The 26989-nt window shown below is 40.5% G+C and overlaps 1 protein-coding gene across 1 annotated transcript in view; it reads left to right on the top strand.

The window, feature by feature from the left end:
- Positions 1–3815: 3815 nt before the first annotated feature.
- LOC118811276 (BTB/POZ domain-containing protein KCTD16-like) overlaps positions 3816–26989 on the top strand; it is a 30825-nt gene continuing 7651 nt past the window's right edge. Inside the window, exon 1 of the mRNA XM_036575433.1 lies at positions 3816–5659. Coding sequence (XP_036431326.1) covers positions 4897–5659 — 763 coding nt within the window. The 5' untranslated portion in view covers positions 3816–4896. The remainder of the gene's footprint in view (positions 5660–26989) is intronic.

Genomic DNA, 26989 nt, shown 5'->3' with positions numbered 1-26989 from the left:
TTACTTAGACAAACGTCTGGTTACATTCACTTACATTGAAAGTAAAGTGTGTTTTGTCCGTCTCCTGTAAAGTTACCATTTTGGAGATAAAAGGTTTTGTTCCGACAGCAGCGATATCTGTGTGTGTGTGTGTGTGTGTGTGTGTGTGTGTGTGTGTGTGTTTGTGTGTATGAATATATATATATTCCCAGCCAATAAGTAGAACTTATAGTTTTCAGTGTCAGAAAAATAGCATCAAAAAAAAAAAAAATGCAGATGCCTCCACAACTAATAATCATGTCTAATTTTTCCGTATTTAGTGTGTCCACTCTTTAGTACAGCTTCCATTCTTTTCAGGAGACTTACATCAGTTTTTCATAAAAACCTGCAGGGATATTTTTCCCTGCACCTCCGTTGAGTCTTAGAAGTTGGTTGAATTTCTGCTCCTCACAATCCAAATAATCCCAAACACATTCAGTGATGCTGAGGTCTGGACTCTGGGGTGGCCAGTTCTTTGTTCTGAGAACTAACATCTTCTCTGTTTGATTTGCAGATTTTCTTATTTTTGTCTGTTTCCTTTTCTCAGTAAGGGTTACTTGCCAGCTACACATCCTTTCAGACTCATAGTGTTGAGTTGTCTTCTCACAGTGGAAGGATGGACAGAAGCTTCAGATTTGAAGGAAGAGTGGAGCTTGTTTTTCTCCTCTCTCTCAAAGATGAAAGCTTTAAGCGCTGTTTGAATGACGGTGACAGTTTTGGTGGTCTACCAGGTCTTACATGGTTGTTAGGAGTCCTATTTTCTTTTCCTTTAATCATGTTGTAATAATTTTCGAACTTGAATAACAATGATTAAAAAAAACTCCTGTGTTATTATGCAAGTGTATTATCTTATATCCAATCTCCTCAGAAATATCCTGAAAAATAAATATTAGGAGTGTCATAATATGCATTATAATATATATATATATATATATATATATACATGCTATAAATTGGTGTACTCTTAAATGCACAATGATGAGGGAGTCTATTTAAAACTAAGAGCCACACAGACACAATCTGATTGTAAATGAACTTAGAATGTTCAGCGCCATAATAACACGTGTTTGCCAGACACACATGAGCAACATGTAGTGTACAGCTTGCACTTTTGTTAATCCTATTTTTATTACTGTATTTGATGTCTTTTAAGAAAATTACCAGTTATTCCTCCAACAAGCACTGTGTCTTTTTGGGAAGAACATCAATCAATCAATCAATCAATCTAAACATTATTTTAGGATTTCTTTCCTAGTTCTGTATGGAAAATTGCATCATATGCAAATACAGCAAGACGGACATATACATGCACAAACAGCCTAGATGTTGGAATGTTGCTGTGAGGATTTGATTGCTTTCAACCACAATAGTATTAGTGAGATCAGGTACTGATGTTGGATGATTAGTTCTGGATCACTCCAACTCATCCCAAAGGTGCTGGATGAAGCCCCATCACTCCAGAGAACACAGTTCCACTGCTTCACAGTTCAGTGCAGGGGAGCTTTGACTGTAGGCTCATGTGCGGCTGCTCCAGAGCATCCCATTCTATTGATCACTGCTCCTCTGTGGAGATTATATAACCTGTGTGTGCGCAGTTGGACGCCTGTATCAGCTGAATTCGCTAATTAGAAGGCGTGTGTAGATACTTTGGGAATTTTAGTGTATAACTGCAGTGCACACGTCTGCACCAGGTGGGAGTGGGGTTTGAGGATCTGTCCGTGGTGCTGAAAGGAGTGCATTTCACCTCCACCCCAAATGTAGCACACCACATTCTGGATCAGGTGGTGGATTAGGTCTGAGTTAAACTCTGCAGGCCAGTAAAGGGGTAAAGACCACTGGCTTAAAAGCTTTAAATCACCATCAACTGAACTTGGAGAGGCAATACTGCTTCAGCACAGGCTGATGTAAAAGATTATATGACTTAGGTTAGAGATAAAAGACGTTGAGCCTTAAAAAAGGAGGTTCTTCAAGGGTTCTTTAGTAAATACAAAGGTTATATATAGAACCATGATAACTCAAAGAACCATTTGATTGGATAAATAGTTCTTTTCATGGTGGAATGTGGTTCATCTCCGTGATGGATAAACTGCTGTATCAGTTCTATAAAGAAGCTTAAAAATTGTTCTATATAGGTTTTTCTATTGTGAGAAGTCATAGAACCTTTTTGGAACCATTTGGAACCTTTCGTGCTGAGAGTGTATATTCTTAAAAAGATAATTCTTTAAGGGTTCTTAAGTAAAAGAAATGTTCTGTTTAGAACCATGAGTTCTATATAGAACCTTCTTATGCTTAAATGTTTCTTTGCATGATGAAATGGTTCTTCAAATTGATGGAGAAATTGTTGTATAGGGTTCTATATAGGACTTTTTTGAAGTCCTATATAGAACCCTATTGTTACAAGTTTGACATCGTAACAATAGCAGAACCCTTTTGGGTGCTTTATAGAACCACATACAACACATTTTTCATCAATCTGAAGAACAATTTCACCATGCAAAGAAACATTTAAGCATAAGAAGGTTCTATATAGAACTCATGGTTCTAAAAAGAACCATTCCTTTTACTGAAGAACCCTTAAAGAACCATCTTATTTAAAGAGTGTATTAGACCAGGTGTCTAGGTCAGTTACATCAAAAGGTCAAAATCCAGAACTGCAAACTGGATTAAAGGTCCACAGTTGAGGACCTCTGTTCTGTGATATTGTCAAAGAACCTTTTGTAACACCTAGTTTTGGACTTAATCTGGTTCTAGAAAGGTTTGGTTCTAGGAAAAATCTTTAACTCGTGTTTACATTATGTGGAGTTTCTATATACTTTAAATAGATGCTTTGCCCTTAAACATCTCATTTATAGCAATGTTTCTTTATAGAGCCATACTTTGAAAGGTTCTCCATGGAACCAAAAGTGTTTTTTCTATGGCATCACTGCAAAGAGCACCTTTTTTTAAGATTGTAGGTTTAGTCTGGGTCCAGGGTACTGGATCATAGTCATATATACATTTATAGAGTCAAATAGGGTCTCAAAAATAAAGGTTCCTAAATTGTTTGTGGCTTGGATGTACGGTTCTGGGAAAAACTTTTAACTAGTGTTGAACATTATCTTGAGGTTCTATGAGCTCTGAAAAATTCTTGACTCTCGTATTCATTTATAGCTATGTTTCTCTAAAGAAACATAGGAAAGGAAAGGTTCTTTAAAGAACCAAAGGCAGTTTTTTTATGGCATCACTGCAAAGAGCACCAGGCTTAATCTGGGTCTGGGGACCTGGACCATAATCATGTGGACTCCCTTAAAAATATAGGTTCCTGAGTGGTTTACGGACATTCAGCGGTGTAGAACCTTCACATCATGTGGAGGTTCTTTAAACTTTGAAAATGACCTTCACACTTCTCATTTACAGCAATATCTGTTTAAAGAACTATCCACTGAAAGGAAAGGTTCCTTAGGGAACCAAAAGTGGTTCTTCCACTTCTACTCTTTTTTCAAGAGCGCAGACTTCAAGACTTATAAAACAGGCAATCAATAAAGTCTACTTCCCTAATCAAATTAAAACAGTCATGCACTTCCGCTCAAACTGAGCCACGGCCTCCATCACTGAGTGATTCATTGTAATCTAATGCAAGCATGTGTGCTGTTTCCCAACACTGTCATTTTCCTTTAAGATGATGTAAGGCTCAACTGCCTAAGAATGCGCCCCCTCCTCCACACACACACACACACACACACACTGGAGCAGCATCATTCCACCCCTCTCAGTGCGCGCCGCACGCTTTAAGACTCTCCGCTCCACCCTCAGTCCACACGAGCGGCAGGATCGCACAGATGTGCCGGATTAGACATCGCTGAGGTGAGCTGTGCACAGAACCTTTATGGATGTGACACTCCTGGATAAAACCACGTTCCAAACTGCCCACAAGCTGAAAGGAACCATCTGGAGAGAAGTTGGCCGGTGCACAATCAGTGGGAGCATCCTTTGGAGAATTGTTTTGGGTAAACAGAACAGTTGAATGGAAATGATCTTCCTCGGAGAGGTGAGCGTTTCTGATTCTCTCTTTCTCAGAATGTAGATCTTCTGAAAAAGTGCTACAGAAGGACGCAACAATCTGACTGCAGGGGTCTGATGTTGGGAGGACTATCTATGATGTCTGAAGGACTTTAAAAACTCATGCGAATGCCAATCAGCCTGAAGACCAGGAGGATCAGGTGGTGGAAGTGATGCAGATCAGCGGCAGCAGTGATGAAGGTAAAAAAAGATAAGCAGCAAAGGTGATGAAGAAGATCAGGAGTGAAGATGATAAGGAACGGTCTTAAAGGTGATGAAGATCAATTGTGAGAATGGTGGCAATCAAAGGTGATGCTATGAAGATGATGAAGATCTGCCCTAAATGTGATGCACATGCTCAGAGCTAAATGTGATGATGAAGGTCAGTGCCAAATGTGATAATCAGTCGTAAGGCTGATGAAGATCAGAAGACCCGTCCTAAGGGAGATGAAGATGATCAGTGGTGAATGTGATGAAGATTAGTTGTGAATAGTGGTGAAGATCAGAAGATCAGGTGACGGATGGTCAGCGTTAAAGGTGATGGTCAGTGGTAAACGTGATGAAGAACAGCTGTAAAGGTGTTGCAGATCAGTGGAGCTGAGGATGAGGAAGATCAGTCCTAAAGGTGATGAAGATGATCAGTGGTGAAAGAGGTGAATCGGACAAAGCTCAGTGTTGAAGCTGATGAAGATCAGAAGATCAGGTGGTGAAGGTGATGAAGATTGCTCATGAAGATGATGAAGGTCAGTGCTGAGGAAGCAGGTCAGTGGTGAAGCTGAGGAAGACCAGTGATGAAGATCCAGCTCCCATAGGCTCTGAACTTGTCCGAACTTTGTCACCATGGCTCTGACCGAGACCTGCCGGCTCTATCAGTCTCCTAAAGACGGCGGCGGCTCCGCTCACGGCACTCAGGAGGTCATCGAGCTGAACGTGGGCGGCCAGGTGTACTACACGCGGCGCGCGACCCTCACGGCCTTTCCGGACTCTCTGCTGGGCCAGATGTTCTCCCACGCGACAGGCGAGGTGGCGCGGGACGCGCGCGGCCGCTGCTTCATCGACCGGGACGGCTTCTTGTTCCGCTACGTGCTGGACTACCTGCGCGACCGGCGCGTGGTGCTGCCCGAGCGCTTCCCGGAGCGCGCGAGGCTCCGCCGCGAGGCTGAGTTCTTCCGCCTGCACGAGCTGGCGGGGATCGTCGCGGCGGCGGAGGACGAGGCGGGCGAAGGCGGCGGCGGCGGCGTACCGGACGACGCGTCTCCGTCCAGCGAAAGGACGGCGCGCGAGGGCACGTGCGGCTTCCTGACGGTGGCGTGCAAGGGCGCGCGCGGAGGGGACGCGCCGCCGCCGCGCATCTCGGTGTGCGGCAGGGTCGGGCTCGCGCGCCAGGTGTTCGGTGACGCGCTCAGCGAGAGCCGCGACGCGGACCGGGCGCGCGAGCGCTACACCTCGCGCTGCCACCTGCGCTTCCGGCACGCGGAGCGCGCCTTCGACATGCTCGCCGAGAGCGGGTTCCGCATCGTCGCGTGCAGCACGGCGGTGGCCAGCAGGCACGCGGACGCGGAGAGGGGCGCGTGGAGCAGCAACACAGAGTACGTCTTCTACCGTAAGTCTCCGGGACAGAGTCGGGGGGTCTCGGGGTTGGGGTCTTGCTGACTGGGTGGGGAGTAATTAGAACGTTTGAGGGTCGTTTTTGTAGTTTAGTTGAGTTATCGCTGCCCCGCTGAAAAAACCCATAGAAACTATTCAGTGTTTCTGTTCGTTTCTGATGGTTTTATAATGAGTTTCGGCTGTTTTAATGGACTCGTATCACGGTGTAAAGGATCCTAACGGTTTAACAGGCGACCAAAGGCTGATTCTATACGCACTTGATGATTTCCTTGAAGGTTTTCTACAGGAAACTAGTGGAAACCATCCACATTTGAACGCAAAACACATTAGGTTTTAATATGAATTGTTCCCAGTGGTCCTTTTTCAGCAGGGTGGGTTTTGAAGGGTTGCTTGTTTTGCATCAGTACTGCGCTCCAAAAGCGAAGTAACAGGATTGTTGGACCTAAAAACTGAAAATATGTCGATGCATAGCTGGACCTACCAGCTTAGGTGACCTGGGTGACCAAAAAGTTGCTCAACAGTGCACAGCTTTTAATGATTTCAGTCTTTTGGTTTACATTAAATCTATTCACACATCACAGTCAGCCTGATAATCCAGCCATAAATATCCAAACAGCATCATTACTGTGTAGATTTGGTGGGGAGTGGAGTCTGTGTGGATAAAACCTAGAATCAGTTTGGTGTCTTATAAAGATCTGCTCACCATTTTGTTGGCATCCCTGGCTGATACCGACAAGGTCTCGGCTGAGGAGTTAACTCTGGTTCAGTTTATATGTCTTGTAAAGAAGAGAGAGAGCAAGTCGTCAGCAAAACCAAGAGCTTTTCAGCAAACAGTTATTAATGTTATTAAGAGTGGGCTCGTGGGGAGAGGGCACTACAGCTGGAAAGGCCAGGGCCACCACAGGATCTTAATCTGGCCCTGTGTCGACATTAGATAAATGAACAGTGATGTCTTGAAGTAACTGGGTTACACAGAGCAGACAGCAGTTTTTAAAGTACATTTAAGTGAGTGGAATGAATTCCACTCCTGACTCTGATCTGTTTGGTTGAATGGAAATGTGTGGCATAATTGAACTGAGCACATACAACAGCTTTTTAGGAATTTGTGGAGGGGTGAGGTTTTTTGAGGGGGTAGATTTTAGTAGTTTGTAGTTTCTAGGGATATTTTGGGGGGTTATTTTCTGTTTTTTAAACTATTTAGGGACGCGTTTATTAATATTTCTGCCATTGCTTCACATCAACACTGGGTTTTGGTGTTTGGAGGGAGGTTTTTGAGTTATTTTTGGGGGGTGAGGGTGGGGTTGGTTGAGGTTTGAGGGTTTTGAAGGTTTAGTGATTTCCCAGGTTTTTTGGGGGGTATTTCTTTTTTCCATCAGCACTGTCCACATCCAGCCCACTAGCAGTTTTGACAAGCAAACAGTTTTGTATTTTCCCCTCGTCAGCTAATGATCCTTCAAATCCTGAGCTGAATCAGGAGTGTTGGGGCAGGAGAGCAGCACAGGGCAGGTGCAGAACTGAAACACTGCTAGAGAAAGGAAAGCAGACAGAAACACTGCTGATTAGTGCTTTCAGTTCATGATGCACTACCATCAGAGACCGCTGGAGGGCACACTGCACTAATCAGCACGGCCTAATTAAGAGTTTGGCCTACCTTATATTTCCAGTGAGTTTTTCCCCCCAAAAATGTCACTGACATAAGAACACTCATAGCTGCAGGGGCTGCGGAGCCCTGAAGAGCTTGTTCATGCACACTGGCACCACTTACTGCCCCACTCTCACGAAGTTAAGAGGAATCTGCACTCTTAAACATAATGCAATGCAACCAAAGCAATGCAGAAGAACAGGGATGTCCAATCTTATCCTTTTAATTTCAGACAAACTTGGTCTGATTCCACTTGTTTAATCAATCTGAGTCTTCAAATGACTGATCAGGTGTTCCATTGCTTTGGTGAAATGCAATAGAAGAACCACTTTTGGTTCTCTTACCTCTATTTCTGAGTTTAAATAAAAGTTGAATTGAATTAAGGAACCTTTTTATGAAACGTTCTTCAGTGTAAAAAATGAAAAGTCATGTCAGCAAATTTTCAGTCAATTGTCTGCCTAACGTTTTTTTATTTTTTCAACTTAGACCTTCTCCTGACTTGTATTTTTAGTACTGTGTCTGAGTTAGAGCTGCAAAATCCAGTTAAAGTTGATTTCACTCAAAGAAGCAAGCAAACAAACAAACAAAAAAACGGGGTTGCCTCCATATTAGCTGAAATTTCTTAAAATCTATGTTGGACTCAGTTCCTCCCTCAAATGTAGCCATTGCCAGTTTCCAGCCGCAGGCTTTGACTCTCCAAATCACACAGTGCCCCCAGCACTGGGGTGTTGGGGGTGTTTAAAAGTCTATCAAGCAATTTCAGCATCTAAGGAATGTCTTAAAATTTCAAGCTCACTCTGAATTTTTTATAGTGTTTAAAAAGATTAATGAGTGTGAAGAACCTTTTTAAATTTTAAAGAATCGCCACATAAAGTAAAGTTTCTACACCTATTCAAGGTTTTTCCTACCACCAAACGCCTAGCCTTTATTTTTAAGGCTGTAGTGATCTGACACTTGGTTGGCTTCTTAATAAAGATGTGCTGAAGATGTCTGAAATCTGGATGCTACAGAAATGGAGGAGAATGTAGGATAAAGCTCAGTGAGAGGATGCAGATTCTGAGCAATCCCTCTAATTACAGCTTTCAGAGAGAATGTGAGATTAATATATTTCAGGCGCTCATTTTGGTGCATATGTCTCTCTTTTTGGTCCAGTTGATGTTTTTTTCCCCTCCAAAATGGAGCATTAGTGGCATTCGTCATGCAGGTTCATGGCCACATGCTGTTGGCGCACCATCACCTGCCTTCATTAGTGGCTAATCTGGCTTGTCGCTGTTTTAGCTGAGAGACGTCGCAGCATATGGCCAATTAAAAAGCGCTTTGTTGGTAATTCTGAATGAGTCCCTTCGGTAATCCTAAAGAAAAGGTGGCTGGCAGGACCGAGCGTTCGCTGAGGACAGGCGGCGCTTTCAAGCGAGGGGACATATGGTTGGTTAATGATTTGCACTGTGTCACCAGAGTAATTACTGCAGTAAGAGAGGGTTCGGACCCGACTGAGTGAAGTTACGACAGGCCAAGAATGTCGGACTGCGTCTCATTAGAATAGCATATGTCTATTCACCTCTCTTAGAGAGAGCCGCTTTTTCACCCCGCACTCTAAGGAAAGTAGGCCAGGCCATCCGAAGCGGATTTTCCAACAATTAACTGCTTGGATCAGTGGTGCTGCTACCACACAAAGCTGAAATGCAGCTTGTTTATGAGGTCTGTCACGGAGTTGCATGCATTGCATCAAAGTCTAACTCACTGACTTAGTGACAAAGCAATAAGCCAACAGTACAGAGAATACATAATATCACCAAGGGTTATTTTATTTTGTATTTCCTACCAGACACGGTCTGCACAGCAGGCCAGCACTCAAAGGCATGCATAGAATACGCAACACAAAGAGCATCAGCCTTTAGAATATGAGCCATTTTCCCAAGCTGTGGGTTTCTGTCTTGTGTGAGTTCACATGGCTCTGCTGAAATATCATTTGGACCGTGCATCTCCCGCAGTGCAGGAGCCACTTTTACTGCAAACTGTGCGTTCACACTGGAAAATCAGTGATGTAGAGTACTGCTAATGCCTAGATGATGCACTAGAACTGCTGAAAAAGGAAGTGTGAACTTTACATAGCAGAGAGGGAGGAGCCAAAAAGGTTGCTGAAATTTTGAATGGGAGTAATTCTGCATTCGCATGCTAATCAGAAGGTTGTGCATGGAACATTTCACTGAACTGGTTCAAAGTCAGAGTCAGAGTTTTAACTGATTTGAACTTTAGACTAAAATCTTTTTGCTTTGAGTGACCTTATACCTTAACTATATTTATGTCATTAACATAAATGACTGAACATTGCATTTTGACACTACCAAAACAATCATAACTGAAGTACATCACAATGCAACATTCATCAATGGCTGGAAGTCCAAAAGAGCATAATTGACTGAACCCTCTCTGGGTGAGTAGGATGCAGAATATGTGAGGGCTGAGAAGTGAGAGCAGAGTGATGCTTGGAGTGGCTTTTCAGAAAGTTGGAGCAGTAGTGTTTTCTCTCGCTGCTCCATCTTGTGAGCCAGACAGTCCTTTTAGTCCACACTGGCTACCTCTATGTGACGTAAGTGATGCGGCAGTGTGACTGCTACAGTTTGCACATGATGGCACCAATTGCAGGTGTTGCACACAGTCTAATGTCGTCTCTTTTGCTTCAAGAATGATAAAGAAGATGTTAAAAGCATGTGCATTTGTTTGCCCTCTGCACTTTTCTAGCCTGGGATTGGGTCATTGTTTAAATCCTATTCCTTCCAAAAAAGCCTGCATAATTCAGAATGTTTAACTAGTTTTTCATTTAATTACAGCCATAAAATATATAATTCAAGAAATAAAATGTAATGTATCTTGTCAAAATGTCCAAGGCATAAAATAAACATCATGAGACTAAACCATGTGGAGCAGACATAGAGTGGGGTTTTTCTGACGTGAGCAAAGAGCAAAAATCAGAAAACCTGGTGTGAAGCTGGCGAAGAGTGATTGCAGAATGCTTTGAGTGAGGAACAGACTCAGCCCAGTGCTGGGGGTAAGTGGATCCACAGATGCATCAGTGTTTCATATGACTCAAAGGACGCATGTGCTAGCCTTCACTCTTTTAGTGCTGGTAGCATCATGTGATTTTGGAGACCTAGCTAGCGAGTAGAAATGTACATGATAAAAAATTGGGGTGAAAATTAAGGAAAAAAACAACAACACAAAAAAATAACATAATCCACAGGACTGCTATATTAAAGCAATGTGATCTGATTACTTTTGGGTTACTTGCCTTTTTAAAGTCATATAAATAAATAAAAACAAGAGGAAAATCATTTCAACAAGATTAAATGAACTTAACACAAGGCAAGCAGAATAACTGCATTGTTTTATGAAGCAAAATGATAGATAATAGGTGATTTAACTGTCTGCGCATTGTACCAAAGTCAAAAGCTCAATCTGAGGGCCCTCATCAAGAATAATTAGAAATAGAGATCATTATAAAAACTATGACCAATCATCTTTTGTGTTTTATCTGCTTAAAGGTCTGCACTGGCTTATAAGGCTTCATAATTGCCGTGTCATGCTTGGACTAATGATTTCCATAATTGGTTGACCTACAGTGGTTATAGAAGCCCACAGAGAACACAGTGTCCTAAGAGCTTTTTAAAACTTAGAAAGCCAGTAATGACAGTTTACATGCATTACAATTTTGCACTTATTGTTTGAAAACTAGTGAAGAAAGAAATCATCTCTGCGAAAATGAAACCAACTTTACTGCTTATGAGGTTTTGGTCTCTTTTCACATTTCGGTACCTTTCTGTTCCACACAGGTTACCTAGAACTGTATAAACTGTTAAATAATGTTAATATTAGCTCACTTCAACATGTTGGCTAACATTTGTTAGCTAATCAAATGACAGAACTAAGAGAGAGTGTACTTCCAGATCAGTTTGTTGCTGTAGAATCTCAGTGGAAGGCGATGAGTTTGCATGTATGTGGTTTTAATGTAATCCTGCTAGTAATCACTCTATTTTTATAATGTTTCTATAATCTGATTACTGTCTTTTTCTGTAACTGTAACCTTTTTGTTATTTACAGAATACTGTGCTCTAAGTCTAACTCAACTCTAAATATGAGTTCAGTCCCTTTGGGTGCTTGTTGAAAGATATGCCCATAGTGTAGAAAAAGAAATCACAGGTCACAGAGATTATGCATGCTGCTTTTTCTTTGTTTTACAAAACACACTTTATACACTCTATATTTTACATTCACTGCCAAATTTAGTTTTCATTGGTGGAAAAATACAACTTTTTCAGTGGTTCTAGTGCAATGTACAATTGGGAAAATGGGTATTTCCCAGTTTCCGACACCAGTTAAACGTAGCATTAGATGTGTTTTTTACTTCAGAAGCTGCATTTTTGTCTAACATTGTTTTCATTAGGCTTGTCGCATTATGCAGTTTAGGATTATAGCTAACTGTAGCTTGCTAGCGTAAGCTAACTGCTAACCTAAGCATCATTCCATGAAGTATGTTACTGCAGGGTAATTTACCATTTCTGTTTTGATTGAGTGTAAAATGCAGAGATTTGAGACAATATTACCCTTATAAAAATCCAGGCTCTAGAAGAAAATACAGTCCAGTGCAAAAGTCAACCGTTATTTATTTCAATCAAAATAGTCATTAAATACAAATTCAAAACTCTTCTCAGGGTATTCCTGAGGAGATTAGACTTTCTAAAACTAGAATTAAAAAAGTTATAAAATATATAAAAGAAATTGGGCATCATAACAACCATGCAAGAGTTGGTAGACACTGAAACTGTTACCATCAGATTAACAGCATTTAAAGCTTTCATCTTTGAGAGAGAGGAGAAAATCAAGCTGCTTCAGATCCGAAAAAAACCCACAGGTGTTTCTGTCCATGCTTCCACTGTGAGAAGACAACTCAAAACTGTCTGAAAGGATGTGTAGCTGTTAAGAGCTCTTACTGAGAAAAAGAAAATAGACTAAAAAGAAGAAAATCTGCAGATCAAACAAAGAAGCTGCTGGTGTTCTCAGAACAATGGGCTGACCACCCCAGAGTCCAGACCTCAACATCACTGAATGTGTTTGGGACCATCTGGATTGTGAGAAGCAGAAAATGTAAACAACTTCTAAGACTGAGCTTTGGAGGTGTGAAAAACATCCCTACAGATTTCTTTAAAAAACTGAAAGTAAGTCTCATTAATGGAAACTGTAATAAAGGTGAAGAGTGGACACACTAAACACTGACAAATCAATATTATATTTAGTTGTTAAAGATGCTATGCACTTGTCTATTAAATATGTTTTCTGCTTTTTTTCTTACTCTGAAAAATGAATATTTTGGCAATTTTAACATGCTGTTTTGAATATGATTTTGAACATGATCAATAATGAGTGATTCTAACATTTTAAGCATAAGATTAGTGCATCTGTGCGTGTTTGTAGACTGACTGGATGTGATCCTCATACAGTATGTACGTCTGGCTTACAGCATGCTGAAGTGAGCTCTTGCTCTTGTTTATTCTCAGTCGAGTTTGTTGGCACCAGGCTGCTGAAATGAAGCAGCTTCTTTTGAAGGGGCCTCAGTGGATCCTCTTAAGCTCTCTCGTCCAAGCAGCGCTGACGTTTATCAGTGTTCTGCCGCGCTGATTGATAATGCACCATTTGTGGTGACATGAAGACTCAGTCTTACGCGGGTGCATTCTTCTCCACATCACTCGCCAAGTCTCTCTCTCTCTCAATGTCTCTCTCTCTGTCTCTCTCTCTCTCTCTCTCTCTCTCTGTTTCTCTTTCCTCTGGTCTGGGTATTTGCCGCGGGTCGTTCTTGACATTTCGTCTTTTATTTATTCGCGTTTGACCAACTGCTGAGTCAAGGTCCTGTTGCAGAATTAATTAACAGAGACGATTTGCGCTTGAAGATTTAATCACAGGCTGTTATTTTTATGAGAAGAGGAACACGTTTCCTACGAGACACAAGGTTCATTAATACACCTCTCACCCACAAATCATGCTTCATTTATGTAAAGAAAAAAGCCCATTAATTCAGATACACTTTAAATGTCACGGAAGTAAATACGTGGAGGGGTTAAATCTGAGAAAATCTACACACTTAAAAAATGATGGCTCTTCAAGGGTTCTTTAGTAAAGAAAAGGGTTCTGTATAGAACCATGAACACTTAAAGAACCTATTATGATTAAAGGGTTCTTTGCATCATGAACTGGTCCTTCAGACTGATGGAGAATGTGCTGTAGATGGTTCTATATAAAACAGTTTTGAAAATGGTTCTATATAGCACCAAAAAGAAGAAGAATGATTTCACTGTGCAAAGGCAACGCAAGTTTATTTATATAGCACCTTTCATGCACAAAGTGCTTTACAAATGAGAAAATACAGAGTAATGTAAAAAGAATAGAATCGTTTAGGAGAGTAGATATTAAAAACGTGATTAAAATAATTGATTTAAAAGAGAAAATCATTAAATTAAAAATCAAATAAGAAGTTAAATTAGGACAGTTAAAAAATCTGATTAAAAATTTAAAATGACTAATTAAAAGATAAATGAGGATAAAAAGTCTGTTAAAGAGGAAAAGGGCTAGAAATACTAACAGCGTTTTAAAGTGTGCTGAAAGCTGTTCAAATAGGAACGTTTTTAAGCCTGGATTTAAAAGTGTCCAGTGTCGGGGCTTTTTCTGATGCTCTCTGTGAACTCGTTCCATTTAAGAGCAGCATAGTAGCTAAACACTGCTTCTCCATGTTTAGTCTTCACCTTAACTAGGGACGAACTGGCTAGTTCCTAATAAGTTCAGCTCAGCTCATATCGCCGAAACACACTGAGTCAGAATTGTTCACAATGGTGGTGATAGGAACCAGACGTCCCTTACAGAAAGTTCTTAAATAAAATGGTTATGAATGTGCTGCCTGATGTCTGAGACATCGTTTTATAATCATTTTGAGATAAACCTTTGGCCTAAGTGTATCTTTTAAAAAGGGGTTAATGGTGATACATAAAAGGCGCTGTACAGCAAAACAGTTCCCAAAGAAATCTTAATAAAGATTCAGAAGACACATGTAGGTTCACTGGTCACTGTGGATAGTGAATAAAATGGCCATTATGTTTGTGACCTCTGGTTTCTATCGCCACCACTGCAAAGAAATCCGAGTGAACCATGTCACAATAAGCTGTTCTAAATTATTTAGTTTCCATCCCAGCCACTGAATTATGCAGACATTTCATAAAATTGGTGGAATTGTCCTTTAAAATTAAAGGTGCTCTTTGCTTACCGAAAGAAATTTGAAGCATTTTGGTTAATAATATATGCAAGTGTTTTGCAAAGGTTTTACACCAACTGAAGGTCCCTCCTAGAACTGAAAGACCAAAAAAAACATCTAGCAACCTACATGTTTAAGAACAAACTAATGTAGTGGTTTTTTTTTGGGCACCACACCAGGAGCCGTAGGCTTTCTGGTTCAAATCCCAGTCAGGGCACTGAGGAATGTTCTTCAGCTGCAGGTTTTACTGTCCTCATGTCTTTATCTGACCACTGTCCATGAGCTGGAAGACTAAAGTAATTCATGTTGGCAGCTAGATTATAGCCTGCTTCTCCCTCCTCTCCTCCGTAGCATATGTGTAAATGAGAATATATTCTCAGTCCACTTCACCTGATTAAACAGCTCAAACTTGGCTCCTGTTTGTATTTCTCTTACAGGCAGAAGTGAATTTAGGCCAGAAATGACTGGTTGTTTAAAGACAGTTATGTCTAGGAGGGATGTGTGCTATTTAGATTTATATCAGTTGGTGTAGCTCCTCACGCTGATAAATGAGCTTAACCTGATTTCTTTACTCATTAAGGACCGGAGCCCTATAGCTAATTACCTTGCGGACCTGCTTGAATGCTCTCTAATTAAAACGCTATCAGATGATTCGCTTTCATGCACAAAAGGTTTTAAAATGATAATCAATGACAAAGTTTGGGTCATAAAGCAGAAGCATAGATTAAATGATTGTATCGAGCTTTGTAAGCCAGTGAATCAGTGGGACGATTAATAATTTCCATAGCCAGTTCTGTTTATCACACAGTGCTGTGCAAAAGTCAAAGACTTCATTCATTTAATTTCCAGTCAAGACGACCACTAAGCAAAGGAAAAAACGGAAAAAACAGAATTTTGCACAGAAGCAACTCAATATTTTTAAGTATTTAATGCGTCCAACCCTTACCTTTATTACAGCTTTCAGAAATCATTAGGGATATTTTTCCACATCATTAAAGTTCAGTCTTAGAAACTGGCTGCATTTTCTGCTTCTCACAGTCTAAGTAAGGTCTGGACTCTGGGGTGGTCAGTCCATTGTTTAAGAAACTCCAGAAACTGTACTTCTTTCTTCTTTTTCTCAGTAAGGGCTTCTTTCTTAACAGCTACACATCCTTTCAGACTCATAGTGTTGAGTTGTCTTCTCACAGTGGAAGGATGGACAGAAACACCTGTGGATTTTCTCAGATCTGAAGCAAGAGTGGAGCTTGATTTTCTCCTCTCTCTCGAAGATGAAAGTACTGTTTATCTGATGGGGACAGTTTCGGTGGTCTTCCAGGTCTCGCACGTCCCATTTTCTGTCCATCTTATAATAATTTTTCGAATTTTGAAAAGCTTTGTTTGTCACTTATGTTGTAATAAATAAGGAAAATCTTTCTAAAATTTAGGATATAAATACAATTTTTTTCGTGTGCCTTATCAAGATGTATTCTGAATGTATAATTAATGTGTTCTGAATAAGTTAGTGTTTTAACTATTTCACTCAACTCTATGAGCGGGTAAGCAAAATGAAATGATGAAAATGGGGTTGATAAAAATGCATGTGAATGTAAAGTTTAGTCCTTTTATTTCATAGAATCAACACTATTTGGTAAAAATCTATTTGTCTAAAGTCTATTTGAGAAAATATGAGCCACAAACATCCTTGTCATTCATCACATGGTCTATGTATGTATATTTTTTGATAAAAAAAAGAACTTTTGATTTATTTTTGGTTTCTTGCATCATTTATCCTTTAAGTCAAGCCATTGCTTATCTCATCTATTAAATAACAACATATATACTCTGCCTATATAGTGGACCTATAAGGTCTGTGTACTCCATAAAATGGACAGTGAGGGACGGTGCAGGGTAGTTGTTTCTATTAAAGCGGCCAGTGAAATTCAAAACGATAAGAAGTCAACTTGAATGTGTGAAAAGACACAGAGATTCTGCATTTGTGCTTTGTTCCCTTCCATGTGGTGAAAATGTCACAGCACACACACTGTCAGACTGTTTCCATGCCAGTGCAGTCAGTGAGGGATGTAGTTACAGAACGGCACATTAGAGCCACTGCCCTGATTCCATTTTCACTTTTAGCAAGAATGTGCAACTGGGCTTGTCAAAATATGGCACGTGCCAAGACTGAGGAGGCTGAGAGAGATGGAGGCGAGGAGAAAGGGTGAAAGAGAGAGGGAGAGAGAGAGAGAGAGAGTGATTGCACAAGCTGCTTCCTCTCAGAACTTTAATGTGGACTTGCAGTTTTCATTTTTGCCCCTGAATGCAGTGATTTGCAGCCATAATGGAGTCTGTGTGGCGGCGGCGGCGGTGGCGGCGGCCGGGCCGGAGGAAATCAATCCTATCATGGTAATGGGGGCTGAGATGGGGCTGACGCGGCTCGCTCTCACCACGCGGCCCGAGCCATCCGGAGATGGATGGTGCAAAGTAAATAGCATGCAGCGCAAGCTAGCGCAGGTTTCCAGGGATAACATCACTGCAGAGAAGCCGATAAAGCCCGTAGCCGCCTCCCTTGGCGTGTTAATAGTATCCACACCTCTGAAATGTGTGAATCTGCTACCGCTCTGACAAATGCCATGTGAGCGTACGCCTGCTGTGATGGCATTTCGTTTCCACCGTAAGCCTCACAAACAGGTTTAGAAGCTTGGTGGTGATACGAGCAGCTTATGAGGGTCCAGGGAATCCCCTGCCTCACTGTGTGGCCTGAACGGAAGGAGGGCTCACAAAAAGCTCACGAGGCAAGCATGCTAACCAGAGTTGTAGAGCACCAGGCCAGGCAAAGGTCACTCTTTTAGCCCTGAGCTATGCTTTGTTCTTTATATGACCTTTAACCCGGCTAGCGTCTTTGATGCAGCCGTTGTTCATTTCTGATTTATTAGACTCTACCTGCAGTCTCGGGAGTCCAATTAGCGCAGTTTATGCTAGCAAACAAACTCGCGGCCTGACATACAAGGATTTCGTATGCTAGCTGTATTTCACTGAAAGCGTCCACATCAGACTGTCTAATTAACGAGCGGCCCAGCTGCTGATGTGACATTGTTCTGTGTGCTGGATGCAGATAGCTTGTCAAAAAAAGCTGAAGAGCACTGAAAAAGTGATGCACTGAATTTGCATATTATTTCACCATGAATAAAATGTATTACTAACACAATTTTCTCTTTCAGTTTCTTTACTTTTGGTCAGTAACTGTAATAACACAAGATCTGTGTTGATGTAATATATCACTGATGGTAAATCAAAACCCAGAGCAGTTTCTGTACATGTCTGTCAAGGCTACGTTCATTTTAATCAGGAAAAAAGTGTAATAAGTCAGTGTGTCTGCAGGCATCTTCAAGTTACATTTAATACTTCTTAAAGCTTTTCTAAATATAAGGTCACTTCCATATGCAGTGAGGGGACACAGGTATTCAGACACTTTTGTTTTTGTTATTTAGTATATTTCCAGTGCATATGTCCACTTCAAACTGACATACATAATGTCTTTGGAAATTAATAGACATAGATATGTTTAAGAAAGATGAAATTCATAGGGGAAAAAGTATTCAGACACCACAAATCAATACCATTAGCACTTGGTTGCTAAACCGTTTTTACATTAAGAAGTCGTTTTGGCCCATTCTTGTTATGAGGTTACGAGGGTCTCTCTCATGGACTATTATTTTCAATGGAATTCAAGTCAGGAGATTGACTAGACCAACTACCTTCACTATTTTTAGAAATGAGTCTTGAGTTATGTTGGCTGTATGTATGAAGTTGTGTTGAAACATCTTTTTTTCCCCTTTGTTGGCCAATAAGATTAAATTCTCATCTAATATCTCTTGTTACATTGATACATTCATGTTTCCTTCATTGATGTGTAATGCCCCAGTAGCATTTACAGAGAAGCAGCCCCTTGTCATGATGCTCCCACCGCCATGCTTCACTGTGGGTTTGGTGTTCATTGTAATATATCAATAATGCCATATCAAATCCCAGAGCTGTTTCTTAACACGTCTATCAGTGCTTTATTCATATCAATCAGGAAAAGAGTTTAATGTCTATAGGCATTATTACGTTAAATACAGTACTTTTTAAGGCTTTTGCAAATTTTTTGCACTTTTTTCAGCTGGGACTTTGCAAAATGGCAGACTTTCGACAAGTTCCTCCATTACATAATCAACGTCCTCCTTCCCTGCACTCCTCTGTCTTTGCCTTGTCAGTCGATAGCACAGTCTCGCACTCTCCATCTCTCTACAGAGTTCATTTTGGCGATGACAAGAGCTCTGCAGGATGTCTCCTCAGTCTGGCTGTCCCATTACGCTCCATCAGCTGTTTTGTGAGGGGTCGCGACTACGGGGAGACGATCCGGACGCTCCAATCTGTCTGCCTGCCGGCCTGCTTCTCCACTCGGCACAGAGGAGTCGCTCGCACTTGTCATCATCATTCAGACGATGCAATTGTCACTTTGCCCGCGCAATACTGGCGCAAAGTGCCTGGCCAGCGCTGCTCACCCTTGGAGCGGGACAATGAGTGCTTATTAAGTCCAGCCTAGATGGGCCCTTCTGTCACCCTGCCTCATTTTAAATCTCTTTGTACGCAGCTTGTCAGCGCTTTTTTCATATCATGATGCCTGATTAGCATTGGTATTGAAGGCAGAGGGGATACCATTTGAATCTCATCGCCTAAATGTATGCACATTATGCGGCGTGATTATTGCAGGGCAGACGATGGTGACCCACAGGGGTTAAAGTGGGCTGCGGCCTAAGCTGACCGCACTGGCTGCCTGTTGGATATTAGGTTTCTGTGTCGGTAAGGACGAGTTATCAGTATACGGCACTGCCTCCCTTTTCAAGGACAGACTGGCCTCATTTGTGCATTAACAAAGAAGACAAAGAACACTAAAGCTGAGAACAGTGCAGATCTTAGAGACATGTGCAGTGTGATACAAGTGATACAAGGGCCTTGATCTCTCTTCAAGACCATAACTAGATGCAAACACTATGGTTGATTTTATAAATATCTGCTAATTTGTACTTGTATCCAGCTATCTTCAAACGAAAGTTTCTCCTTATCACAAATCATCCAAGACATGTTCAGTGTCTGAAATTTGCTTCTATAGTTTTGCACTGAAGCTATAAGACCAATGTAGCTCACAAGAAAGGGCAACTAGCAATTAGCATCATGAAAAACTGCATTAGGGCTGTCACAACTACTCTGTTAAAATAGATTATTCAATTTAAACTTACAGTCATAAAGAATTAACTCTGTGATTGGTTCGCAATTTGAAAAATAACCCCTTAAAATCCCAGGCTTATTACATACTAAGGCTTATTATAACTACAGGGAATTTAATGCAAAAGCCTGAGCTGTTTTTAGGTTATAGAAGTGTGGAATAAGACTTTGAGCACACCGGTGGGCCCTGGCCATTTAAGGAGATAAACAGGCTGTCCACAGGCCATTATACAGCAGTGTAAAGCAGTATGATGATTCTCCACAAGGAGGAGTAATTAGTACTCAAGTCCCTTTTGTGTTCATCACTGAAAGGGAGGAAACCCACACCAACACGATGTCATGAATGCCCATATGTTTGTAATTACAGATTTCACATATGTGAAATCATAGTACAGCTTCTCTATTCCAAGTTGCGTCTATATGAAGTAAAATGTATATGAAGTAGAAGGTTTTGTTTAACTAGGTCTTGACTGAACAGCTCAGCAGACAGCTCCACTGACAGCCCCACTAGATACAGCATAGCTGGTCACCACGCACCCAATATATCGCTGCTGTTTGAACAAAACCTCGAATCTCCAAAATGGTAACTTTACAGTAGAAGGAAAAACATACTTTACTTTTAATGTAAGTAAATGTAACCAGACTTTTTTCCAAGTAGTTTTGGGCCATTTGTTTTGCTCCATTCATCATGAAATTTACAATTAATGTAAAGGCCAACAGGGATTTTCAAATTATGTAAAAAACTGAAAAACAAAAAAATGTCTGTCAGCAGCAATATGTTGTGTTCTGTATGTTGGATGACTCTACTTGCTAGGTAAACCATCACCAGACCACCATAAACCAGCATAGACCAGTTTATACAAGCATTGAATTGATTGCAGGTCAAAGCTGTTATGTCAACAGGGAGCAAACAGGCTAACAGCCTCTCGATTAATATTCAGTCAATCTTTCACTTTACTGAAACATTTGCTGTAAAACTGCAACACAAAGTAAAGAATATGCCACTTAAATATATGTTACAGTCTTCAGATGTTTCACATCTCTGTGTTTAGGTAGAGTTGGCCTCTGTGTGGGAAGTGAATGTAGACCACTGCTAGATTAACACTAACATAGCATTGGATTTCCCTAACAGAAATGAACATTAGCATTGTGGTGGGAGATATTATAATATGTGCAATCATGAAGTACATGAAATGACTCTCTCCAATAAAAATGACGTGATAAGCATTACAGAGAATTGTTTGAAAGGTTTCAGTTTGATCTTTTTCAGTACAGAATTTTGGAATCTTCTGATAGTGTATTATCAACAAGTTAAGCCCATTATTATTGTCTGACCTAAAAAAAAAACAAAAACCTAAAATAGAACATTGTGTAACATGGGTTGTGCTTTCGGACCCCTTCCCTGAACAAGTCAATCTGATGATTGCAAGCGCATTGAAAGAGTATTCAAAGAGAACTCAGGCAAAACTGGGTGAAGGATGTGTCTTCTGAGGATGTCAGTGAATTATTACTGATTTTTGCTTATTGTCCACTAACTTGTCCCGCAGTTTTCAAGATATCAACTCCATTCCAACTCCCGAATGTCCGGCTAATCAGGAATGGTGTGCTTGTATACAGCTTTTTGATCCGATGTATGTTTTTTGTACAATCATTGTTAAACTATGAATTTTTCCCATAAGAATGAATGGGGTGAAAAATTGTACGTCCATCTACTGTACCTCAGCTCGACTGAAATACTTTGTTTCTCATATACTATCTCACGACAGGCGCCTGAGCATGAATTCAATGTTGCTCTGACCTGTACTCATCTGTTTCTCTTTTTTTCTCATCCCTTGTTTCTCCCATAGTCTCACATTAATTTTTGCCCCCCCCATACAAGCCCACGTATTTCTTTACCCGATGGCCACCAAACTGCATGTACTCACTCAGGGCAGGTCCCCAAGCTCTAATCCACAATCATACTGACCCGCACTCCTCTATGTGTCATTTTTTCATCCCTCGTTCCTCCCATAGAGTCCCATTCATTTTTGCCCCCAACAAAGCCCTAATCTTTCTTTTTCCCGACAGCCTCCAAAGTACGTGTGCTCACTCAGGGCAGGTCCCAAAGCCCTTTTTTTTTGTCTCCTGCGAAATCTGACCTGATGCCTCTGACTTTTAAATGATTATTTCAGGCTTAACAGGGCGACTCGCAGCAGCGCACGCACATCATATTTTAGCATGTTTCTTTTCTCCTGGCTCAGCAATGCTACTTCATTCAGTTTTAACAAAAACACATATTGTGCAGCTCTAACTACAAAATGGATTTTGTCGGCAAGCTTGCATGTGGGGTTATGTACAGTAGTTGTGCCTATGCGTGCGTTTGATCTTGTGCTCTGCGGTGTATTGGCAGGGCAAAGCATGGCGCGCAGTGCCAGGACTCATCAGGCAGCAGCATCAAAGTCATTCTCAGCAGCCAGGCTTTAGTAAGCTGAGAACATTACGCTGGCTGCTCATCGATGTGTTTCCCCTTTCTCCAGCAGACAGTCAAACTGCTCTCCCGGTGTGGTTGTGTAGAACAAGAGGGCATTCGGAGAATTCTGCGCCTGCATTCTGGGCCATCACAGCACGATCAAACATCGTAAAATGGTAGACCAAGTATCAAGTGCACTCCTTCTACGCTTTAATAGTGCTTTTTATCAGTGGTTATTACAGCTTAGTCTCGAGGGGCCAGACATGATCGCATAATGATAGTGTCTGGTGTCAACCATGAAAAATTTTGGGCTTAATGTTGGTGGGAATGTAGACCTATTAGGTTGGGAACAAACTGCGTGTGAAATTTCGAAACCAATCCAAAGTGGTCAACGGTGCGCTCATCAACATTGGCTGATGGACAACAAGCCTGTAGAGCCTTTCATTAATAGATCATTCTTCGGTCTGAATGCCAACATTGAAGTACGATATGCAGCAAATGTGGTCTTTACAGAAAATAGGCAATTAGGAATTAGCTGACAACTTTAGCAACTGACAACAATTTTTTAATCTATCCTGTAAAGAAGCTTGAACTTAGCTAAAGGTTGAAATGAAAGTTACCCCCCCAAAAACCACCAAATAAGCTAGCCTGCTTGTTTTGCTTGTGTCATTGATTACACTCCAGATTTAAAAGAGTAAAGACTAGAAAACATTTGGGTGGGTTTTTGAGGGTGTGTACCCCCGTTAGCGGCTGATTTTGCAGTCCAGCACTACAAGGTTTAACAAGTTGACCCAGACATGTACTCCCGTTATGAGATTATGTCTGTTCCTGCAAGACTTAACACGGCTCTGAGCAGCTGTTGTGGCTGGTAGCAGAAAGTCATGGTTAAATTGCAGGTAGCACTCAAGTTTTGAAGCACACTTGATAATCTGATTAGCCTTTAGAAGTTGAGAGTTATCACGTTTGTTTTGCTGTGCTGTTCAAATGTAATGACTTGATTAGATACCATTGTCTGGACAAAACTTCAGCTCTCTGAAATGGTAACATTATAGAAGAAGCAAAAACATTCTTAACTTTGAACGTAACAAGGTTTTATTCAGAGTAGTTTTGGATCATTTCTGTTGGTCCATTTATTAGGACATGTTCACACAATGTAAAGGGAGGCTAGCATTTTCAATTTATGTAAAACATGAAAATAACGAAAAGAGTTTTAACTGGCAGATAATCATACAATCATAAAATATGATCTGAATGTGATCTTTCAGCAGAATTTCTCCACTTTTTCTAATGACCTATAATTTATACACAGTACTGTGCAAAAGTTCTAGGCCCCTCAGTACATTAGATGTATGCTTTTGCTGTAAAACACCATATATCATCGCAATAAATGCAAATAAATTTCTTATTTTGAAAAAGAAATATATTGATATTTGTGAGCTACTTTGAAGATGAAAGTTTGGTTCCAGATCCCCAGGCATCACATGGATAACTACAGATAATATGGGGCTTCTTCAAGGAGATGGCTGGAAATTATTAAGTGAACACTTTGAGATACATAACATCACATCATCATTACATACTGTATTAATGTGATTCGTATTTTTTTCTAATTTTAGTGCTTTTCTGACCAGATAATTGCTTGCTGACAAGATTAATTGATTTTTAATTCTAATGTTTCTTAGGTGCCTAAAACTTTTGCACAGTACTGTAAAATTAAGATAATCAGTAATTACTTGTAAATGGTCAAATATGTCAAATGTAGTAATATAAAATTATAACATGCTTTAGTTATTGCTGGCGAGAATTCCAACTTTAAAGGCCGGGTAGAGACTCTTTAATCCACTGTGAATTTATTTTCAATAGTCTGACGTCGATGCAGTTTCAGAATGAATATATGTAGTGCAGAATGAAATTCTGGCGAGAAGAAGAAAGTGGAGTTATTAAGAAATGATCTGCTGGGAGGTTTTCTTCGATTAGCTCATGAGTGCGTAGTTCACTGATCATTTCAGAAACGTTTTGGGTCTTTCCCCAGCTGGAGCAGCACAAGACCAAGAGCTGCAGAGAACCTATACTTTTAAAAATAAAGGTGCTAGATGGAACCAAAAAGGGTTCTTTGGGGGGCATACTACCAATGGATGGTTCTTTAAAGACCTACTTTTGTAAATGACAAAGTCCTGTTTTTCCTAGATGCATGTGTTCAAGAAGCTAAGAAGCATTTAGGAACCTTTATTTGTAGTAGAATAAAGGAGGAGATCTATTTATATCTAATTGAAATCGATGGTTTTTCAAGGCAGGGTGTTCTGCCTGCAGTAGAGAGAGACAGAGAGGCACAGACCCAGAACTGTGTATGTGTGTGTGTGCGTGTGTGTGTGTGTGTGTGTGTGTGTGTGTGGTGTGTGTGGTCTGGACTAGAGAAGCTCAGTCCGCTCCAGAAACGCCTGCAGGGCTGCGAGTGCTGTGATTGGTGGCCTTGTCAGAAACGGAAGCCTCAGTTCAGTCATCTGGAGAGAGCCGTGGATATTTGACCATTTCTAATGCTGTTTTGGGCTGAGCCAATGAGAACTGGCCGTTATTGTCCTCATGACTGGAGAGCAACAGAATACCTGCAAAAGGATTACGCATTCAGAAATTTCAAAAAAGGCACCGGTAAGCGGCTTTAGTTACAGGAAAAGAAAGAGCAATCTCATTACAGCTGCCTCTTGAAAAGATGCTGTTTTCGTGATATTTGTGGGATTACATTTAAAGCAAAAAAAAACTGAAGAAAAAATAATAGATGGTTTTCAAATACACTCTTACAAAATGCCAGAGAAGACAACACTCTTAAACAAGATGTTTTCTTCAAAAGAGAATGGTTCTATGCAGAATTTACATGGTCCTTGAGATATGGTTCTATATAGAACCTTTTTGAAAATGGTTCTATATAGCACCAAAAAGGGTTGTACGATTGATACAATGCCAAGCTTGTAAGAATAGAAGACCCCTGTTTGGTACTATATAGAGCCACTTTCAACACAATCTGCATCAATCTGAAAAAACATTTCACCATGCAAAGAACCATTTTCTATAAAGAGCCACTGTCTTTAAAGAACCATTGAAGAACTATCTTTTTCAAGAGTGTACTTCCGGTTCCTAAACAACCTCTGAATGGATTTTCTATAAATGAGAACTTTTTAATCTTTGAAGAACATCCATATGATGTAAAGGCTCTGAGAAGAACACCTTCAGTCTGCACCACACCACATTCACTGAAGGTGTTCTTTAATCATTTACAGGATCTGTATGCTACTAAAACTTCTATTAGATCAGCTATTATGCTAACTAGCTATTCCAGTAGCTAATCAATCTGAAGTTTTAGTATGTTTTAAAGCAACAAGATCTACAGCTTTCGCTAGATTACCTGACAGCTTCAACAACTGAAAACACTTGCTATCCAACTTACATGCAGCCAACGCTTTTTAAGCCCTTTTGCCTCTTTCGTTTAATCCTGTGGGGTCTGGGGGCATTTTCTCGATTTTTGTATATCTCCTTACATTCAACTCCACAGACACAGGAAATGTTGTGAGAGGAAATTATCCATCTTTCTGCACTGTATTATCACAAAGATAGAGTAGCACATATAGAAACATTGAATTTGATGCAGTTTGTGGGACCCAGAGGGTTAAACACTGCATTTGCTACGTGTGGTAGTATCTTCTGTCCATCAGACTAAAGGTTTTTCTATAATGAAAGACATAATTTGAAGCCGTATAGAACCTGAGGCTGCAGTGAACTGATGACCGCGCATAACCATAACGAAACTGCAGCAAAACATTTACCACATTAAGGTTGGCCCTCCTAATCTAATTAATTTGTTCATGTTTCTTTATCAGACCGAAATTTTACAAGTCATAAGTCTCGAGGATGAGTCCAGATGCAAGTCATTTAAGGGCGAATCTGAATCAAGTTATAAATCATTCACCATGCAACTTCACATCTCTGCCAATATAAAAAAATTTTCCTAGAACTGCATCTAAGTCAAGAACCATTTGGGGATTTGTATTTTAAGAGTGTACAGTTACGCTTTAGATTTTAACACCATCTAGCATTTCAGTGAGCTCATTGGCAAACGTTCATTTGCAGATTCATTCCTCTTCTAACATCCTCTATACGTCTGGCCTAATCAGTAGTGCACCTTTTTCAGACTTCACATTGGTCACTGGTCTCTCATTTGTTTCCTCCAATTGTATCCTAACTGCAGTATCTCATGCAGATCAGATGGGGTCTTTTGAGTCTTGGTTCCTCTCAGTGGTTCTTCTTCATAATTCTCTTAAAAATAGGAAATAGACAGTAATCATTATGCAGTGAACAGGAATTATTTATTAATAACCATTCAGCAGAAGCGTTATATCATACAACCATTTAACATTACCTACAAACATCTCTTGAAAGTTCAGCACCACATGGAGAGCTGGGAATACTGTTTATGGGAGAGTTTAGGTTATGAGACACTTCGGAGAATCTTACAGATGTACCCGTACACAACAGCAGAACTACTCAGAATAGTATTAACTTATTCTTAGGACTTGAAAGAGAAGTGCTGACCCAGCGTCTTCTGTAGTGATCTCCAAAGCACCATAAAGAGAGTGCTGCGGCTTTTTTCATGCCACTTGCCTTTGATGCGTAATACTCAGTGGGTCTGGATTTGAATACATCTGAG

Source organism: Colossoma macropomum, unplaced genomic scaffold, assembly GCF_904425465.1.
Source record: "Colossoma macropomum unplaced genomic scaffold, Colossoma_macropomum, whole genome shotgun sequence".
In the NCBI taxonomy this organism is placed as follows: domain Eukaryota; kingdom Metazoa; phylum Chordata; class Actinopteri; order Characiformes; family Serrasalmidae; genus Colossoma; species Colossoma macropomum.
Note: the sequence above shows the minus strand (reverse complement) of the source record. Positions and strands in the feature narration are given on the sequence as shown.